This window comes from Pristiophorus japonicus, chromosome 1 (genome assembly GCF_044704955.1).
Source record: "Pristiophorus japonicus isolate sPriJap1 chromosome 1, sPriJap1.hap1, whole genome shotgun sequence".
Taxonomy (NCBI): Eukaryota; Metazoa; Chordata; class Chondrichthyes; family Pristiophoridae; genus Pristiophorus; species Pristiophorus japonicus.
The window spans coordinates 188,895,379-188,913,423 of record NC_091977.1 but is presented as its reverse complement, the minus strand read 5'-3'; the positions used below and the strand labels follow the sequence as shown (position 1 = coordinate 188,913,423).

Genomic DNA, 18,045 nt, shown 5'->3' with positions numbered 1-18,045 from the left:
TAGTGTTATGAGATCTTTTACGTATATCTGAAGGATAGATAGTGCGTTGTTTTAATCAACTTCATGCTTAGCTATTTCAACACCATTCATTAAGTACACACATTAATGTGTCCTTTCTATGTGTAGTACTTTACATTTATCGACATTAAACTTCATCTGCCATTGTTTTGCTCACTTAAATACCTTGTCCAACTCATTCTGTAATTTCGGAGCTCCCCCTTTTAATTCTATTGCCCCTCCTAATTTATTATTGTGTATCTGTAAAGCATGCAGTCCCATGTTCCACCACCAGGGAGCTCATCCCCTGAAGTCCCAAGGGATCCCAGCATCCCTTGGGAGCACTGTATATAAGCCGGCCCCTAAGGCCTGTTCCTCACTCTGGAGTGTCTTATTAAAGATTGTTACTTTAACCTCCCTGTGTGCAGCCTCATCTGAATAAGGAACACAATAACTGGCGACGAGAATACGACTCCAACGCAAAGATGCAGCAAACTGTTGGCATCCTGGAGAAGTTCTCAGAGGGTGAGGACTGGGAAGCCTATGTCGAACGGCTAGACCAGTACTTTGTAGCCATCGAGCTGGACGGAGAAGGAAGCGCTGCAAAAAGGAGAGCGGTCCTCCTCACTGTCTGCGGGGCACCGACCTACAGCCTCATGAAGAATCTTCTAGCTCCAGTGAAACCCACAGATAAGTCGTATGAGGAGCTGTGTACACTGGTTCGGGAGCATCTTAACCCGAGGGAGAGCGTGCTGATGGCGAGGTATCGGTTCTACACGTGCCAGTGATCTGAAGGTCAGGAAGTGGCGAGCTACATCGCCGAGCTAAGGCGACTTGCAGGACAATGTGAGTTTGATGGCTACCTGGAGCAAATGCTCAGAGACTTTTTTGTTCTGGGCATTGGCCACGAGACCATCCTACGAAAACTTTTGACTGTAGAGACACCAACCCTCAGTAAGGCCATTGCGACAGCACAGGCATTTATGTCCATCAGTGACAACACCAAACAAATCTCTCAGCACACAAGTGCTAGCAATGTTCATAAATAGCTGGAACTGTGTTTGTGAGCAGAAATGTACAGGGCAGAAACCACGAGTCTGCAACTGCCAGCAGACCTCAGGTGACCCAGATGACTCAGAGTCCGCAACAAAGGATGAATGCAAGGCAATTCACACCTTGTTGGCGTTGTGGAGGCTTCCATTCAGCCTATTCATGCCGCTTCAAAGTATATGTTTGCAAGAGCTGTGGAACAATGGGGCACCTCCAACGAGCTTGCAAATGAGCTGCAAGCTCTGCAAAACCTGCTAACCACCACGTGGCAGAGGAAGATCGGTCCATGGTGGATCAAAGCAATTTTAAGCCTCAGAGAGAGGAGGCAGATGCTGAAGTACACGGGGTGCACACATTTTCGACGAAATGCCCACCTATAATGCTAAACATAAAATTGTGAATGGCTTACCCGTAGCCATGGAACTGGACACTGGCGCTAGCCAGTCCATCATCAGTAAAAAGATGTTTGAGAGACTGTGGTGCAACAAGACATTCAGACCAGCCCTGAGCCCCATCCACACGAAACTGAGAACGTACACCAAAGAGCTTATCACAGTCCTAGGCAGCGCCATGGTCAAGGTCACCTATGAGGGCACGGTGCACGAACTGCCACTCTGGATTGTCCTGGGTGATGGCCCCACACTGCTTGGAAGGAGCTGGCTGGGCAAAATCCGCTGGAACTGGGATGACATCCGAGCACTATCACATGTCGATGAGGCCTCATGTACTCAGGTTCTGAACAAACTTCCTTCCCTTTTTGAGCCAGGCATTGGAAATTTTTCCGGTGTGAAGGTGCGGATCCACTTGGTCCCAGAGGCACGACCCATTCACCACAAGGCGCGAGCGGTACCTCACATGATGAGGGAGAGAGTGGAAATCGAGCTGGACAGGCTACAACGCGAGGGCATCATCTCCCCAGTGGAATTCAGCGAATGGGTCAGCCCGATTGTTCCAGTACTCAAAGGTGATGGCACGGTCAGGATTTGCGGCAATTATAAAGTAACTATTAATAATTTCTCGCTACAGGACCAATACCCGCTACCTAAGGCAGACGACCAATTTGCGACGCTGGCAGGAGGCAAGATGTTAACCAAGCTCGACCTGACTTCGGCTTACATGACGCAGGAGCTGGAAGAGTCTTTGAAAGGCCTCACCTGCATCAACACGCACAAGGGACTGTTCATCTGCAACAGATGCTTGTTTGGAATTCAGTCGGCTGCAGCGATCTTCCAGAGAAACATGGCGAGCCTACTCAAGTTGGTACCACACACGGTGGTCTTTCAGGATGACATAGTGGTCACGGGTCAGGACACCGCCAAGCACCGACACAACCTGGAGGAGGTCCTCCAGCGATTGGATCGCGTAGGGCTGCAGCTGAAGAGGTCGAAATGCGTCTTCATGGCAATAGAAGTGGAGTTTTGGGGAGAAAGATTGCGGCAGATGGCATTTGGCCCACAGACACCAAGACAGAGACTATCAGGAACGCGCCCAGGCCACAGAACGTCACGGAGCTGCGGTCGTTCCTGGGACTCCTCAACTATTTTGGTAACTTCCTATCGGGGTTAAGCACCCTTTTAGAGCCCCTACATGTGTAATTGCGCAAAGGTGAGAACTGGGTATGGGGAAAAAAAACAAGTAATTGCTTTTGAGAAAGCCAGAAACATTTTATGTTCCAGCAAGCTGCTTGTATTGTTTAACCCGTGTAAAAGACTTGTGCTAGCATGTGACGCATCGTCGTATGGAGTCGGGTGTGTATTACAACAAGCTAACGTTGCGGGGAAGTTGCAACCTGTCGCCTATGCTTCCAGGAGTTTGTCTAAGGCCGAGAGAGCCGACAGCATGATTGAGAAAGAGGCATTAGCGTTTGTGTTCGAGGTAAAGAAAATGCATCAGTACCTGTTTGGCCTCAAATTTGAGCTGGAAACCGATCACAAGCCCCTCACATCCCTGTTCGCTGAAAACAAGGGGATAAATACTAATGCCTCAGCCCGCATACAAAGGTGGGCACTCGCGCTATCAGCGTATAACTATACCATCCGCCACAGGTCAGGCACCGAGAACTGTGCGGATGATCTCAGTCGGCTACCATTGCCCACCATGGGGGTGGAAATGGCGCAGCCTGCAAACTTGTTGATGGTGGTGCAGCCCGCAGACTTGTTGATGGTCATGGAAGCGTTTGAAAATGATAAATCACCTGTCACGGCCCGCCAGATTAGGACTTGGATCAGCCAAGATTCTCTGCTGTCCCGAGTAAAAAATTGTGTACTGCATGGGAGCTGGACCAGCATCCCTGTTGAAATGCAAGAGCCAATCAAGCCGTTCCAGCGGTGAAAGGACGAGCTATCCATTCAGACTGCCCTTTGTGGGGTAACCGCATAGTGCTACTCAAAAAGGGCAGGGAGACGTTCATCTCGGATCTCCACAGCACACACCCAGGTATATTAATGATGAAAGCGATAGCCAGATCCCACGTGTGGTGGCCCCGTATCGACTCTGACTTAGAATCCTGTGTACGGCAATGCAGCGTATGTGCTCAGTTGAGCAACGCGCCCAGAGAGGCACCACTAAATTTGTGGTCCTGGCCCTCCAGACCATTGTCAAGGATCCATGTCGACTATGCGGGCCCGTTTCTTGGTAAAATGTTCCTGGTGGTGGTGGATGCTTTTTCAAAATGGATTGAATGTGAAATAATGTTGGCAAGCACCGCCACCGCCACCATTGAAAGCCTGAGGGCCATGTTTGCCACCCGCGGCCTGCCTAACATACTGGTCAGTGACAACGGGCCATGTTTCACCAGTGCCGAATTTAGAGAATTCATGATCCGTAATGGGATCAAACATGTCACCTCGGCCCAGTTTAAACCAGCCCCCAATGGGCAGGCAAAGCGGGCAGTACAAACCATCAAACAGAGCCTTAAACGAGTCACAGAAGGCTCACTCCAAACCCGCCTGTCCCAAGTACTGCTCAGCAACCACACGAGACCCCACTCGCTCACAGGGGTGCCCCCGGCTGAGCTACACATGAAAAGGACACTTAAAACTAGACTCTCGCTGGTTCACCCCAACCTGCATGATCAGGTAGAGAGCAGGCGACAGCAACAAAATGTAAATGATGGTCATGCCACTATGTCACGGGAAATTGATCTGAATGACCCTGTGTATGTACTAAACTATGGACATGGTCCCAAGTGGATCGCGGGCACGGTGATAGCTAAAGAAGGAAACAGGTTGTTTGTAGTCAAACTAGACAATGGACAAATTTGCAGAAAGCATCTGAACCAAACGAGGCTGCGGTTCACAGACTGCCCTGAACAACCCACAGCAGACACCACCTTTCTCGTGCCCACAACACACACCCAAAGGATCAACGACACCACGCCGGACCAGGAAATTGAACCCATCATGCCCAACAGCCCAGCAAGGCCAGGCTCACCCAGCAGCCCTGCAGGGCCAACACCACGCCAGCCCAGCGAGGGCACAGCCAACATACCAGAACAGACATTTGTACCGAGGCGGTCCACCAGGGAAAGAAAGGCTCCCGAATGCCTCACCTTTTCAGTAGTTTTCACTTTGACTTTGCGGGGGGAGTCCCCGCTCCTATCCCAGGCTAAAGGGCCTCCCAGTGCCAGTCCCGGTCCCGGCACATATCCCTGGCCGAATGGCCTCCCGTTCCCCGCACCTATCCATGGCTGAATGGTCTCCTCCCTCCCGGTCTCCGCACCTATCCCTGGCCAAACAAAGTAAATGAGTTGACGGCACAAATCATTACAAATGGGTATGATTTGGTGGCCATTACTGAACTATGGTTGCAGGGTGGCCAAGACTGGGAATTAAACATACAGGTGTATCTGACATTTCGGAAAGATAGACAAGAAGGGAAAGGAGGTGGGGTAGCTCTGTTAATAAAGGATGATATCAGGGCAGTTGTGAGAGACGATATTGGCTCTAATGAACAAAATGTTGAATCATTGTGGGTGGAGATTAGAGATAGTAAGGGGAAAAAGTCATTGGTGGGCGTAGTTTATAGGCCCCCAAATAATAACTTCACGGTGGGGTGGACAATAATCAAGGGAATAACGGAGGCATGTGAAAAAGGAACAGCAGTAATCATGGGGGATTTTAACCTACATATCGATTGGTCAAATCAAATTGCATCGGGTAGCCTTGAGGAGGAATTCATAGAATGCATACGGGATTGTTTCTTAGAACAGTATGTTACAGAACCTACAAGGGAGCAAGCTATCTTAGATCTGGTCCTGTGTAATGAGACAGGAATAATAAACGATCTCCGAGTAAAAGATCCTCTCGGAATGAGTGATCACAGTATGGTTGAATTTGTAATACAGATTGAGGGTGAGGAAGTAGTGTCTCAAACGAGCGTACTATGCTTAAACAAAGGGGACTACAGTGGGATGAGGGCAGAGTTGGCTAAAGTAGACTGGAAACACAGACTAAACGGTGGCACAATTGAGGAACAGTGGAGGACTTTTAAGCAGCTCTTTCATAGTGCTCAACAAAAATATATTCCAGTGAAAAAGAAGGGCGGTAAGAGAAGGGATAACCAGCCATGGATAACCAAGGAAATCAAATTAAAAACCAATGCGTATAAGGTGGCCAAGGTTAGTGGGAAACTAGAAGATTGGGAACATTTTAAACGACAGCAAAGAATAACTAAGAAAGCAATAAAGAAAGGAAAGATAGATTATGAAAGTAAACTTGCGCAAAACATAAAAACAGATAGTAAAAGCTTTTACCGATATATAAAAAGGAAAAGAGTGACTAAAGTAAATGTTGGTCCTTTAGAAGATGAGAAGGGGGATTTAATAATGGGAAATGTGGAAATGGCTGAGATCTTAAACAATTATTTTGCTTCGGTCTTCACAGTGGAAGACACAAAAACCATGCGAAAAAATTGCTGGTCATGGGAATGTGGGAAGGGAGGACCTTGAGACAATCACTATCACTAGGGAGGTAGTGCTGGACTGGCTAATGGGACTCAAGGTAGACAAGTCCCCTGGTCCTAATGAAATGCATCCCAGGGTATTAAAAGAGATGGTGGAAGTTATAGCCGATGCACTCGTTATAATCTACCAAAATTCTCTGGACTCTGGGGAGGTACCAGCAGATTGGAAAGCAGCTAATGTAACGCCTCTGTTTAAAAAAGGGGGCAGACAAAAGGCAGGTAACATCTGTAGTGGGGAAAATGCTTGAAGCTATCATTAAGGAAGAAATAGCGGGACATCTAGATAGGAATAGTGCAATCAAGCAGACGCAACATGGATTCATGAAGGGGAAATCATGTTTCATTAATTTACTGGAATTCTTTGAGGATATAACGAGCATGGTGGATCGAGGTGTACCGATGGATGTGGTGTATTTAGATTTCCAAAAGGCATTCGATAAGGTGCCACACAAAAGGTTACTGCAGAAGATAAAGGTACGCGGAGTCAGAGGAAATGTATTAGCATGGATAGTATTTAGATTTCCAAAAGGCATTCGATAAGGTGCCACACAAAAGGTTACTGCAGAAGATAAAGGTACGCGGAGTCAGAGGAAATGTATTAGCATTGATAGAGAATTGGCTAACTAACAGAAAGCAGAGAGTCGGGATAAATGGGTCCTTTTCAGGTTGGCAATCGGTGGTTAGTGGTGTGCCACAGGGATCGGTGCTGGGACCACAACTGTTTACAATATACATAGATGACCTGGAAGAGGGGACAGAGTGTAATGTAACAAAATTTGCAGATGACACAAAGATTAGTGGGAAAGCAGGTTGTGTAGAGGACACAGAGAGGCTGCAAAGAGATTTAGATAGGTTAAGCGAATGGGCTAAGGTTTGGCAGATGGAATACAATGTCGGAAAATGTGAGGTCATCCACCTTGGAAAAAAAAAACAGTAGAAGAGAATATTATTTGAATGGGGAGAAATTACAACATGCTGCGGTGCAGAGGGACCTGGGGGTCCTTGTGCATGAATCCCAAAAAGTCAGTTTGCAGGTGCAGCAGGTAATCAGGAAGGCGAATGGAATGTTGGCCTTCATTACGAGTGGGATAGAGTACAAAAGCCGGGAGGTCCTGCTGCAACTGTACAGGGTATTGGTGAGACTGCACCTGGAGTACTGCGTGCAGTTTTGGTCACCTTATTTCAGGAAGGATATACTCGCTTTGGAGGGGGTACAGAGATGATTCACTAGGCTGATTCTGGAGATGAGGGGGTTACCTTATGATGTTAGATTGAGTAGACTGGGTCTTTACTCGTTGGAGTTCAGAAGGATGAGGGGTGATCTTATAGAAACATTTAAAATAATGAAAGGGATAGACAAGATAGAGGCAGAGAGGTTGTTTCCACTGGTCGGGGAGATTAGAACTAGGGGGCACAGCTGCTAAATACGGGGGAGCCAATTTAAAGTTGAGAAGGAATTTCTTTTCCCAGAGGGTTGTGAATCAGTGGAATTCTCTGCCCAAGGAAGCAGTTGAGGCTTGCTCATTGAATGTATTCAAGTCGCAGATAGATAGATTTTTAACCAATAAGGGAATTAAGGGTTACGGGGAGCGGGCGGGTAAGTGGAGCTGAGTCCACAACCAGATCAGCCATGATCTTGTTGAATGGCGGAGCAGGCTCGATGGGCTAGATGGCCTACTGCTGTTCCTAATTCTTATGTTCTTATGTTCATCCTGGTCCCCGCACTTATTCCTGGCCGAACGGCACCTATTCCAGACCAAATGGCCTCCCGGTCACGATCCCTGCACCTATCCCTGGCCGAATGGCCTCCTCCCTCCCAGTCCCCACACCTATCCTAGACCAAATGGCTTCCTCCCTCCCGGTCCCCGCACCTATCCCAGGCCAAATAGCTTCCTCCCTCACGGTCCCCACACTAATCCCAGGCCGAACGGCCTCCCGGTCCCTGCATCCAGCCCTGGCTGAATGGCCTCCTGATGCCGGTCCCTTCACCTATCCCAGGCCGAATGGCTTCCTCCCTCCCGGTCCCCGCACCTAACTATACCTGAAAGGCTTCTCCCTCTCTCCCACTCTCTTTTACCTCTCCTGCTACTGCTGTCTGGGCATCTGCTGCCCTGATTTGCTTACCTGCGCCGATTTTCTTAACTCACCAGAAGGTTTTTCTACAGAGGCCCACATACGCTGGCCTAAGAAGAACTGGAGTAATTCTGAGCTGGCCAAACTTGTCTAACTGGCCAGAATTGGCACGGGTGGCACATTACACCCCCTTTGACTAAAAAAAAAACAAACCTAAAAAAATCGTAACTAACTGAGTTACGCTGGTGCAAATTGATTGGGGAAACTTGTATTTTTTAACTTTGGACAAAAAAAGCGGCACGCACCAAAAAAACGGCATAAATCATGGGGAAATTGAGCCTTATATTTTAGGCCTTATTGGATTAAGTGTAACTCGGGTTCTAACAGCGTATTGACTGCTAAACAAATGTTATGGTCCTGAAAATCTAATTTTAATTTTATGGGTGTCAAATTTCCCCATTATATGATACAATTTTAAGGAACTTAAAAAACGTGGTATTTTTTTAAAGTTTGATCATGACTATTTCAGGTTCCACCTTATCCCCATGTGAGAACCCTAATTTTTGTTTTGCTCTTTGTAACATTTTTTAAAAATCGGGATGAAGGCAAGTTCTCATTTTCTGCTTCCCTGTCTGTGAGAATTCTGCAATGTAATTGGTTGCTTAGACAGTTTGTTGACGTCACTGCAAATCATGTTAGAAATTCCCCATTTTACTGCACTGAAATCACTTGCATGTCGAAAAAGACAAACTTCTCACCACATTATGAGCAGCTTTCTTTGGGGCCAGCAGCGAACTTCTTTGCTTCGCCGTTGACTGCTAATTCCAGGTCAAAGTGATTAAGTCTCAAAAGTGGGGCTTGAATCCATGACCATCTGACTCAGGCAAGAACGCTGCCACTCAGCCAATGTTGACACCACAGAAGGGACTTGCTTGTGGTGTGGATCACCATAATTTTTACAGAAGTTACAACATGTTGTATGGCAACAAAATAGTTATAATTGATTTAAACATCTTAATTGACAATCAATATACTCATGAATTGGCCTATATCAGTATGCTTCATTACTATAACACATTTATCATTTACTTTTGCATTGATGGAAAGTGATTTTAACGTGAAATGTGACAATATAACTGGGGCGTTGCATCCCAAACTAATCGGCAAATGCATTAGAGTCAAGGGTGTAAGACCATCTCCAAGAGGGTATCTCGCACATCATTGACTTTGCATTGGCTATAGTATATCTCCAACCCAGTGTGAAGTTGTATTTCAGAAGTGCTTAGGCAGTCAGTTAGACCCTTGGGAATTTTTAAAACTTTGAAAGAATATTTTAAATGTTAGGAAAAAGCAGATGCTAAAAATTAGCTGCATGCATTGAAACGCATGAAAAAAGTTCCATATTTAATGCAATTGGGTACTTGTTAAACTCTGATCATTGTGCACAAGCATCTGTCAACTACACATCACATAACATTAGCCTCTGATTCTGTTCTACATAGGACTGATCAAATCTAATCCTTGGCTTTATAATATTTTCAGACTGATGCTTTTAGCATGATATTTACACTTTTGGGGCATTCAGTTCATAATGCCAAGAAGATTATATGGTTTATGGACAGTTTCTTTTTTTTTTAATTTCCCTTTTCTTCCTATTAATTTCTCCTTTCCCCGCCTCTACTTTTTGACTACTTACCTGACTATGATTCCATTGGTGCAGGTACCCACAAGTACCTCATCCAAATGGCCCTTCATCATCTATGAGCATTATTGGTTACCTTTTGACCACAGGGCATCATAGCTGAGACTGGTTCTGTCCTCACTCAAAGTCCGCACATATTTCTAGCAGACGTTGCTGGATAGCATGGAAGATTGGGAACCACGACTGATGTATTTGTTACTTTCATGTGCAAAATGTTTTCATGTTCAACACCTGGAATTATGGATGCTTTGGATTAAGAATAAGGCTGTACTTTATTGTGAGGAAATCAATTGGTGCCATAATCTTGAGAATAAAACCTGAATAGTTTATAGATGTGATCCTGAGATTAAATTGAAAACTTGTATTAATCCTTTCTCACCTAATAATGTCATTATTTCTAAAACAATGCAAGATATTTAAAGCTTGTGCTAAAGTTATGTTGATTAAATACTGGATTTACGGTAATGTCATAACAAACTAGGGTTTCATACAGAAACCATTTTACAGTTCTAAATCCTAATTACAATGAAACGAAGTGCCTGGAATATACTTGCTATAAATAAGTATTGACAATTTGACTATGAGGTGGTACTTGTTGAGTGGAAATTAATCTGTTCAAGACTTGGCCACATCTTGGAGCCATTTGTTCATTAGCACTAACCAATAGTCTTTGTTAATAAATTTAAAATGTCTGACAGTCAAAAGGTCCCCACTGCATGTGGGCATTTTTTTGATCATTTCAAACCTTTCTGTTTGTCAACATTCTCTATCTCCCACTGTTTGCTTAAGCCTTCCTATGACTCAAGTTCTTGTGTGTGATTTGATGAAAGGTATTCTGAAAAAAACTGTCAATCGTTTTTTTTATTTTTGTTCAAAAAAAGTTTCATAAAGTTATTTTTTTTAATGAGATGTTCAAATAATAAACTATTCAGACAGTGTAATCTGATGATGCTTAAAGAGTTCAAACACCAGGGAACTCAAGTTTAAAAAAAATAAATAAAAAGGGAATTCAGAAAAAGCTTCTTTACTCAAAGAGTAATAGAGTTGTGGAGTTAATTAGACAGTGTAATGGAAGTATTTCCTAAGGAAGAAGAGGCTGAGAGATGTGGTGAGAAAGTGGATAATTGGAGATAGATTTCTCTAACAGATGTGCTTCAAGGAACCAGGAGGTGATGGTTTTCCTATGATATTGCTGCTCTTGTCCTTCGCAGTGGTAGAGGTCACCTGGATGATAGGTGCTATCAAAGTAAGCTTAGTGAGTTGCCACAGTTTCTTGTGGGGAAGGGGGTGGATAATGCGTCCAATACCAGCCTTCTGATCAAGCATTGCACCAGCTTCCATTTAAGAGCCATGTAACCCAGCGCATAATGGAGATGGGAACAATTTCGAGTCATAAGCAGCACACGGAGCCCATAGATCAAGTACCTAACCATGGCAAACCCCATTGTACCACTCAGCACTAAGTGCATTTGGCCAGTATAGTTGCCCCCATTTCAATTAATGGTGCAGTACCTTGTTTAAACTTCTAGTTATAGAGTACAGTAGATGTACCTCATGGGAGAATTTGAGTACAGGTACAACCATACTACAGACTTGAATTAATAATGCTTTCTCCTGGGCCAGTGTAAAATGTTTTAAACCGTGGATATATATTGGTTAGAATGTAATAAACCAAACTGATTAGTGTAGGTGTTTATTTTCATAATATGTTTACATTATTTCCATATGCTTGCCAATTAAACAAAATACTTGATTCTTAAATGACATTCATATGCTGTTTTGTTTATTTTTCACAGTATTCTCCAAGCATGACAATGAGTGTGTGATCTTGTATCCATCCTCTTGATCAAGACCAGAAAGGTTTGCCCTCTTAAGAGATGAAATAAGTACATCCAAGAGAAGAATGAAATATTTTACAAAGGTCTACAGAAAACAGAGGTTTCGATTCTAGCAAAGACCCTGTTGTTTTTCTGCAAATGACAATAGTGTCTCATTGTGTACTGAAAGCGGGTCCAAAATATTCTTTTTAAGTTTACAAAACCTCAGAGACTGAACAGTTCAACCATTTAAATGTAGGAGATGCCTGATCTAGGCAACACACAGTAACTTACATGACCTCCCACAGTTTAATAAGACATGGTGTGCTTGATTCAGCTGTTTGAACGAATACAATCACAAACACGGCTTAATGTGAGTCTACTTTCTTTTTTTCCCTTCCAAGTTCAGTTTTTAGTTTAAATATCTCAGAAGTGATGTTACTTGTAATTTTGTAATGCAGAAATAAGCTCCTGATGATACCTCTTTTATGCTTTATAAGAAATCATTGCTACTTAGCAGAACAAATATACTAGCCAAACACTGTAGGATAAGATAAATTTGGAAGGGAAAAAGAAAAGCAAATGAATATCTTGCACTTACTATTGTGTTCAGTAAGTGTTATTCATTGAATTAGAACTACATTAATTGTCCTGTGTTATAGGAGAGAGCCTGTCATTTAATCATATAATGCAGTGGTGGATTCAGGTCCTTAACTATAGTTCTGGCATATCAATGTTGAACACTAGATGGAATATGCTTGTGGTCACTGACAATAGCCAATAAGTGCTATGGTAATTGCAGCTCAGAAATTGCAAAATTGTCTTTTTATTTCTCTCTCTATCCCCTTTCCCTGATGGCAGTAAAATGTCCAGAAATGTAGTAATCTGGGCGTGCGATTAAGAATATTTAATGGTAAATTGTAGAACCTGTGTGACCTTGGTCCACCACTAATAGAAGATGGCCATTCTTCCTTATTTTAATGTTGCCCCTTAAAGATCTGCATTTTAGCCATTACCTCTTTTTAAAAAAAATTGAAAATGAAACTATCTTTTGTAAATTTTCATGTATTCCTTATTCTTCCTTCTGTGCAAAATGATATATTGTAAATGTACATTATGTGTAGATTGTAACAAACAACTTTTTTTTGTTTTTTGATTTGTATGTGTGTGAGAGTGAGGGTTCTCAAAGTTACTGCAGTTAGGACCTTTTCCAAAGGGAAAGTTTTCTGGTCTGAGAGTGGAATTAGTATAACATTTTGTATAAATTGCAGGCTAACCTTTTCTGTTCTCAGACCACATAAAAGGATGTTTCAATGGGAATTACCAAAATTTCTCTAAATGGAATCATGATTTTAAAATACATTTTAATCATGCATGTTGGTTTGAGGTTAACTGACTCCAAACTCCAATTATGCAGATGATACTTTAAAAAAAGTTAGTTCCTTTTACTAGTACAATTTTCTATTGTAGGACAATGAATTTAAGTGTAGAATTTGTTTTTTAATTGTTCAGGGACTTGCACATGGGAACTAGTAATGATTGCACAACACCAGAGAGAGGCATTTGTGCAACTGGTCAAGGTATTTGAGTCATCCAGCTACCACTTATAATTGTGGTAATGGATCTCTAGTAAAAAGTATTGAATCATGAGAAGCTAAGCAATTGGTGAACACTTAGTGAAATAGCAAAATAGGAAGATTGAATATGTAATCCTTTCCCTGTGGTTCCTCATTTGAAAAGGCCCTAACAAACAGATATGGAGTTTCTGTACAACAACCTGATCATGATTTTTTTTGCTTGCATGATGTATATGTATAAGCAAAAGAAAAAAAGGCACCGCAACACCCCAAAAACTAACTTTAGTATGGTCAGTCAGGCCTTTTTATTCTTGTATTATCTTTTGAAGATGATTTATATATTAACCAGAAATGTAATGCCAGTACCAAGTCAAATGCATAGTAATCACATACAATTTTGAATTTCAGTCTGAATACAATGCTGATTGAGGTGGTTATAGCTAGCTTTCCTTTAGTGACAGTTTGCTGAAATATGATGAATTTTTTGTGAGTTTTGTGAAGTTATGCCAGTATGGCATATTTAATGTTGTGATTTAGAGCATTGTGATTGGGTTCTGGGAAGAACTGGCCTGTTCTCACCAAATGTCCTGAGCATGCAAGTAAAATTGTTGTACAAGCCATGTCTTGTACTAAAGAAACACATTTTAAACAGCCAAACGTTTTCACTGAACCAGGTCAAAATACTATTATCTCTCTAAGCTTCATTGGAATCCTGAGTGCATTAAAACGTTGTTATATTTTGTCCTGTTTTAGAATTCCAGAGAGTTGTTCTTTAGAACTGGGATGAACAGTGTTACTCATCCAAGTTGTTCATCTAGTCTTGTAATATTAATCAATTTAAGTGAAAAAGATATCACAGCATTAGCTCAATTGAGTATTTGGGTTACATATTAATAGCAGATAACTGGTTTATATTTTCTTAAACCACTGCCCACCACCAACAACCTGAAAGAAGATGTGCTTTCTTGATATGTTTTCTTATTGTTTCCATTTTATAAACTATTTATAACTCATTAAAGTTCACTTGATTTTCTTGATAAGAAATAAGGTATATCAAAATCATTCTTAAAACAGTTGGGGTGACCTTTGATGGCATGGCAGTGGGCAGGGCAATGATGTCAACATGAGGTCTGAACCGTTTTCATGATCGAGCCTCATTTCAATAATATTGGTGAGCTTCCAGCACTGGACAGCCAAGTTGGGAATAGTTGCGATACTTGCGGCAGCTCCGCGGAGCCAAGCTAGATGTTAAGCATTAAAGGGCGTGAGGTGGGAAATCCCTAGTGGGGAGGGAAATCCACAATGGACAGGAAGAATTTTGTGGGGCCAATTCATTCAATGCTCAGTTCCATTCAGAAGACACGCTTCACCCAGACCAAATTTGCATCAGAATCCTAAATATGGTGCAGGACCCCGGTTTGCATACTGTCTGAGTAATCTCCCGCTTGTGTCAGGCAGGAGCGCTGCTCACCTGTTTCCCAGTCTGCACCAAAATCGCAGTCGGATGATTGTCAGTGGGGATGGGGCGGTTAGTGCTACAATTTATTGACCATTACCACCCAGTTTCCGCCCGAAACTTAGACAAAAATCATTCTTTATTTTTGAAGAAATAATTTAACACATAGGGGTAGCTTCTTTAGAGGGACTATATTAACTCCATTAATTATTTGTATATGCATGGTCTGTCCCTTCTGTTCATATAAGCACTGAATATTATGAGATCGCACTGTTCATTTTTCTAAACTGGAGTCCAGTCATTGTATAATACTTGTTTGATCAACAGATTAAATAGGCTACATCTCCAATTTCCAAGTCCCACTTCTGGAATTGCTTCACGTCCACCAAGCAATCGAACTTGTCCAAATTATTTGTCTGTTGGGATATTTTAGTTAATTCAAAGTGTACTGTGAGGAATATTCCTTCAAACATCTGAAATTACATTACACATTTGACCAACATCTTTTCAGGTCACATGCTAAAACTGGTTCAATGATATTACAGTTGTGTATGTAGGATGACAGTACACAACATAATATTTCAGATTAACAGGATTTGTTTAAGTCAGTGAACTCTGTATAATCCAAAAGGCCAACTTGTAAACCATGTGTATAAGTTAGTTATGAAAATTTATTTTGTGACAATTTTCCCTTGTATTTTGCTATGATTTCTATAATATTGCCTTTACTTTGTGCCTCACATTGAGAAATGGTTATTTGAGAGGAAACCTTGCCTGTTACAGGAAATTCATGTAAGCAGTACTCTTAGGATCCAATAGGCCACACACTTTTGGAATCAGAAAATCCAGTGATCTTTGATCCTTTACCATTTACCACTATTTTTCCAACATTTGCACAAGAGATTATGAAAGGCAAATATAAATAAATTTAATTCTGCGATGGATAGGTAGCTGCAATAACAGAGTGGTAATTGTTCCAAAAGTCTTTCTGGTGTGTTATGTAAAATAATGTAGTTTGTGTAACAAACTTTGTCTTGACTATGGTTTATACTGTAAAATACTGTTGTAAAGCGCATATTGATTCCATGTAGCAAGTGTGTTTCTGTAGTTATTGTTAGTATGTCACTAAATTAGCCAATTCTTTCTTATTTTGTTTTAATTTTTGTATTTGATTTTTGCCTTGTCGAGCATGCTTAACCATCTCTGGAATCTCTGATGTGGATGTATTAAAGATTTCAGCCAACTAAACATAAACTGCCAGAAAACACTAAATTCAGCTTTTCTAATTGAAATATCATTTTGCCCTGAATATCTATAGTTTTTTTAAGAGAAAATAGCAAGTTGAGTATATTTTCCTCTAACTTCCAAATGGCAAAATCTAGATTAAACTTAATAAAAATGCATGTGCCCGTACAATCCAATAATATGTCGCATCTCATTTATATGCACATGATGTAAATTGCACTTATGTAAAAGCTGCAAAGGTAAATAAGTTGTTCCCCCAAGTTTTCATTTACAGAAAGAGGTATCAAATAAGTGCTTATATAGGACTGATTTTTTTTATTGTATCCCTTTATTGGTCTATTTTTCCCCATGTATCAATAAATTGCACAACTCTTTTACATAGCCTAAACTTTTTATTAAGTTTCATATTACAGAATATGAAGTGCATTCGAAATCATTTTGTTTCGACTTATTTTGAGTGATCCACATTTTAAAAAGATCAACTGAATTTCTTGAAGAAAACATAGGTGAAATACACTAAAAGCTAGTGTATAGTAATGATTTTTTAAATCTAAAATTAGCCTAGTTGGGCCAAAGAGGAGCCATCCTGTGTTTTTCAGAAAACTTGCTTTTTTAGTACGGTTCTTTCTGAATCAAATTCACTGTGTTCCATGGTGCTGTGCAGCACATAGGTAGTTAGATTCAATCTGGAAAGCAGATAACCTGACTTTTATTAAAATGCATATATCATGGTAAATAAGATTTTAACTAGTTAAATTTGTGTAGCCAGATAGGCTCAAAGAAGTAAACCCTTTACTCTAAACTATTTGTACAGTAGTAGGCGAGGTCCCAGTATTTCAATTGCATTTGTATTTGGTGTCTTCTGATGAGGTCTAACTGATCTGAAGAACCTGCTGAAAGGCATCATTTCTGTGAGCACAGGGTCAGAGTGAAATGCCAGGTAGTAAAAATTCATCACTCCTGGTCATTGTACTGAAAACTGTCGCACATCTATTAACCAATGACATTGCTATGACTATGTTATACTTATAAGAAAAAGATGTGCTTCTGCACTTTGTTCTTCAAATCAATTCGAGATAATGAGCAGTCACCAATATTATTATTTCCAATTTGTTTCTTCTAAATCGAAACTATTTTACTTTTCAGTGAATTTAAACTATACATGTTACAAATTCCAACCTTTATTGTATGTGGTCCATGAGTATATGAAAGAATCAACTTATCAGGTCAGTACCCATTTAAAATTGAAAAATATATATAACTTTAGGTTTTTAGGGCAAATTTAATTTATGCAGATGGCTTATAGAAGTTGCTGTATAAAGTATGAAGCATATCTTGATGGCTGCCCAGCACTGCACATCATTGCATGAACTCAATGTGTAAAATGAATTTCCTTATCCCAATGTTTTACTTTTTTGTATTTGTTCCTGCAGGCACAACAGTATTGTATTTAATAGTTTTACCTTCACTTTTCTTTGTGTTCCTGAGTACTAATTAGCAATGTGTCCTGGTTTATTGTTCAGCACATTATGTATTACACCATTTGTATGTTCTTTAAATTGTAAAGTTTCTTAGATTGAAAAAAAATGCTCATTAAACTGTTACAACAAATGTATAATAGGCCTTGTTCCTTGATTTAAACATTAAATATTATGTGCCAAGCTTCTTGAGTTGATATATTGCTATTAGGCAAAGTCATGGAATTGTTTTAAAGGTATATCTAATACCTATCCACATGAATCAATGCTCTGAGAGTGAAAACTTGTAGGCCGAATTTTTTGGACATTTTAGTGTCTTCACAATTTTGATGCGTGTATAGATTTTTCCATTAAAAGATAGGCCTGTTGCTAGTGACCTAATTTCCCCTTTTACACATAAACTAATAAAAGCAATGAGGATTGGAGGTAATTTTCTTACCAATTCAGGTCACTTCTCTGTTCTCTAGGACTATGCTACCTAAAATATCTACTTACCACAAACAAATAGAAGATACATAATAGATTTCTAAAAAGACAACAACCCTCTAAAGCAAGTAATTGGCAAAAATGAAAACAACATGAACATTTTCAGAGTGAAGTTCAATAATGAAAGTTGTTGACCTCTAAGGTACTCACTGGACTGCTTTAGTTACAAGTAGACCTTGTATATAATGTTACCATTGGGATC

The 18,045-nt window shown here is 41.1% G+C and overlaps 1 protein-coding gene across 4 annotated transcripts in view; it reads left to right on the top strand.

Annotated features, from left to right (window-relative positions):
- The window catches only part of ssbp2b (single stranded DNA binding protein 2b), an 810,931-nt gene extending 793,471 nt beyond the window's left edge, over positions 1–17,460 (top strand). For all 4 annotated transcript variants that reach the window (XM_070885543.1, XM_070885533.1, XM_070885522.1 and 1 more), the window contains one exon: positions 11,581–17,460. In XM_070885543.1, the coding sequence (XP_070741644.1) occupies positions 11,581–11,610 (30 nt within the window). In that variant the 3' untranslated portion in view covers positions 11,611–17,460. The remainder of the gene's footprint in view (positions 1–11,580) is intronic.
- The last annotated feature ends 585 nt before the right edge of the window (positions 17,461–18,045 follow it).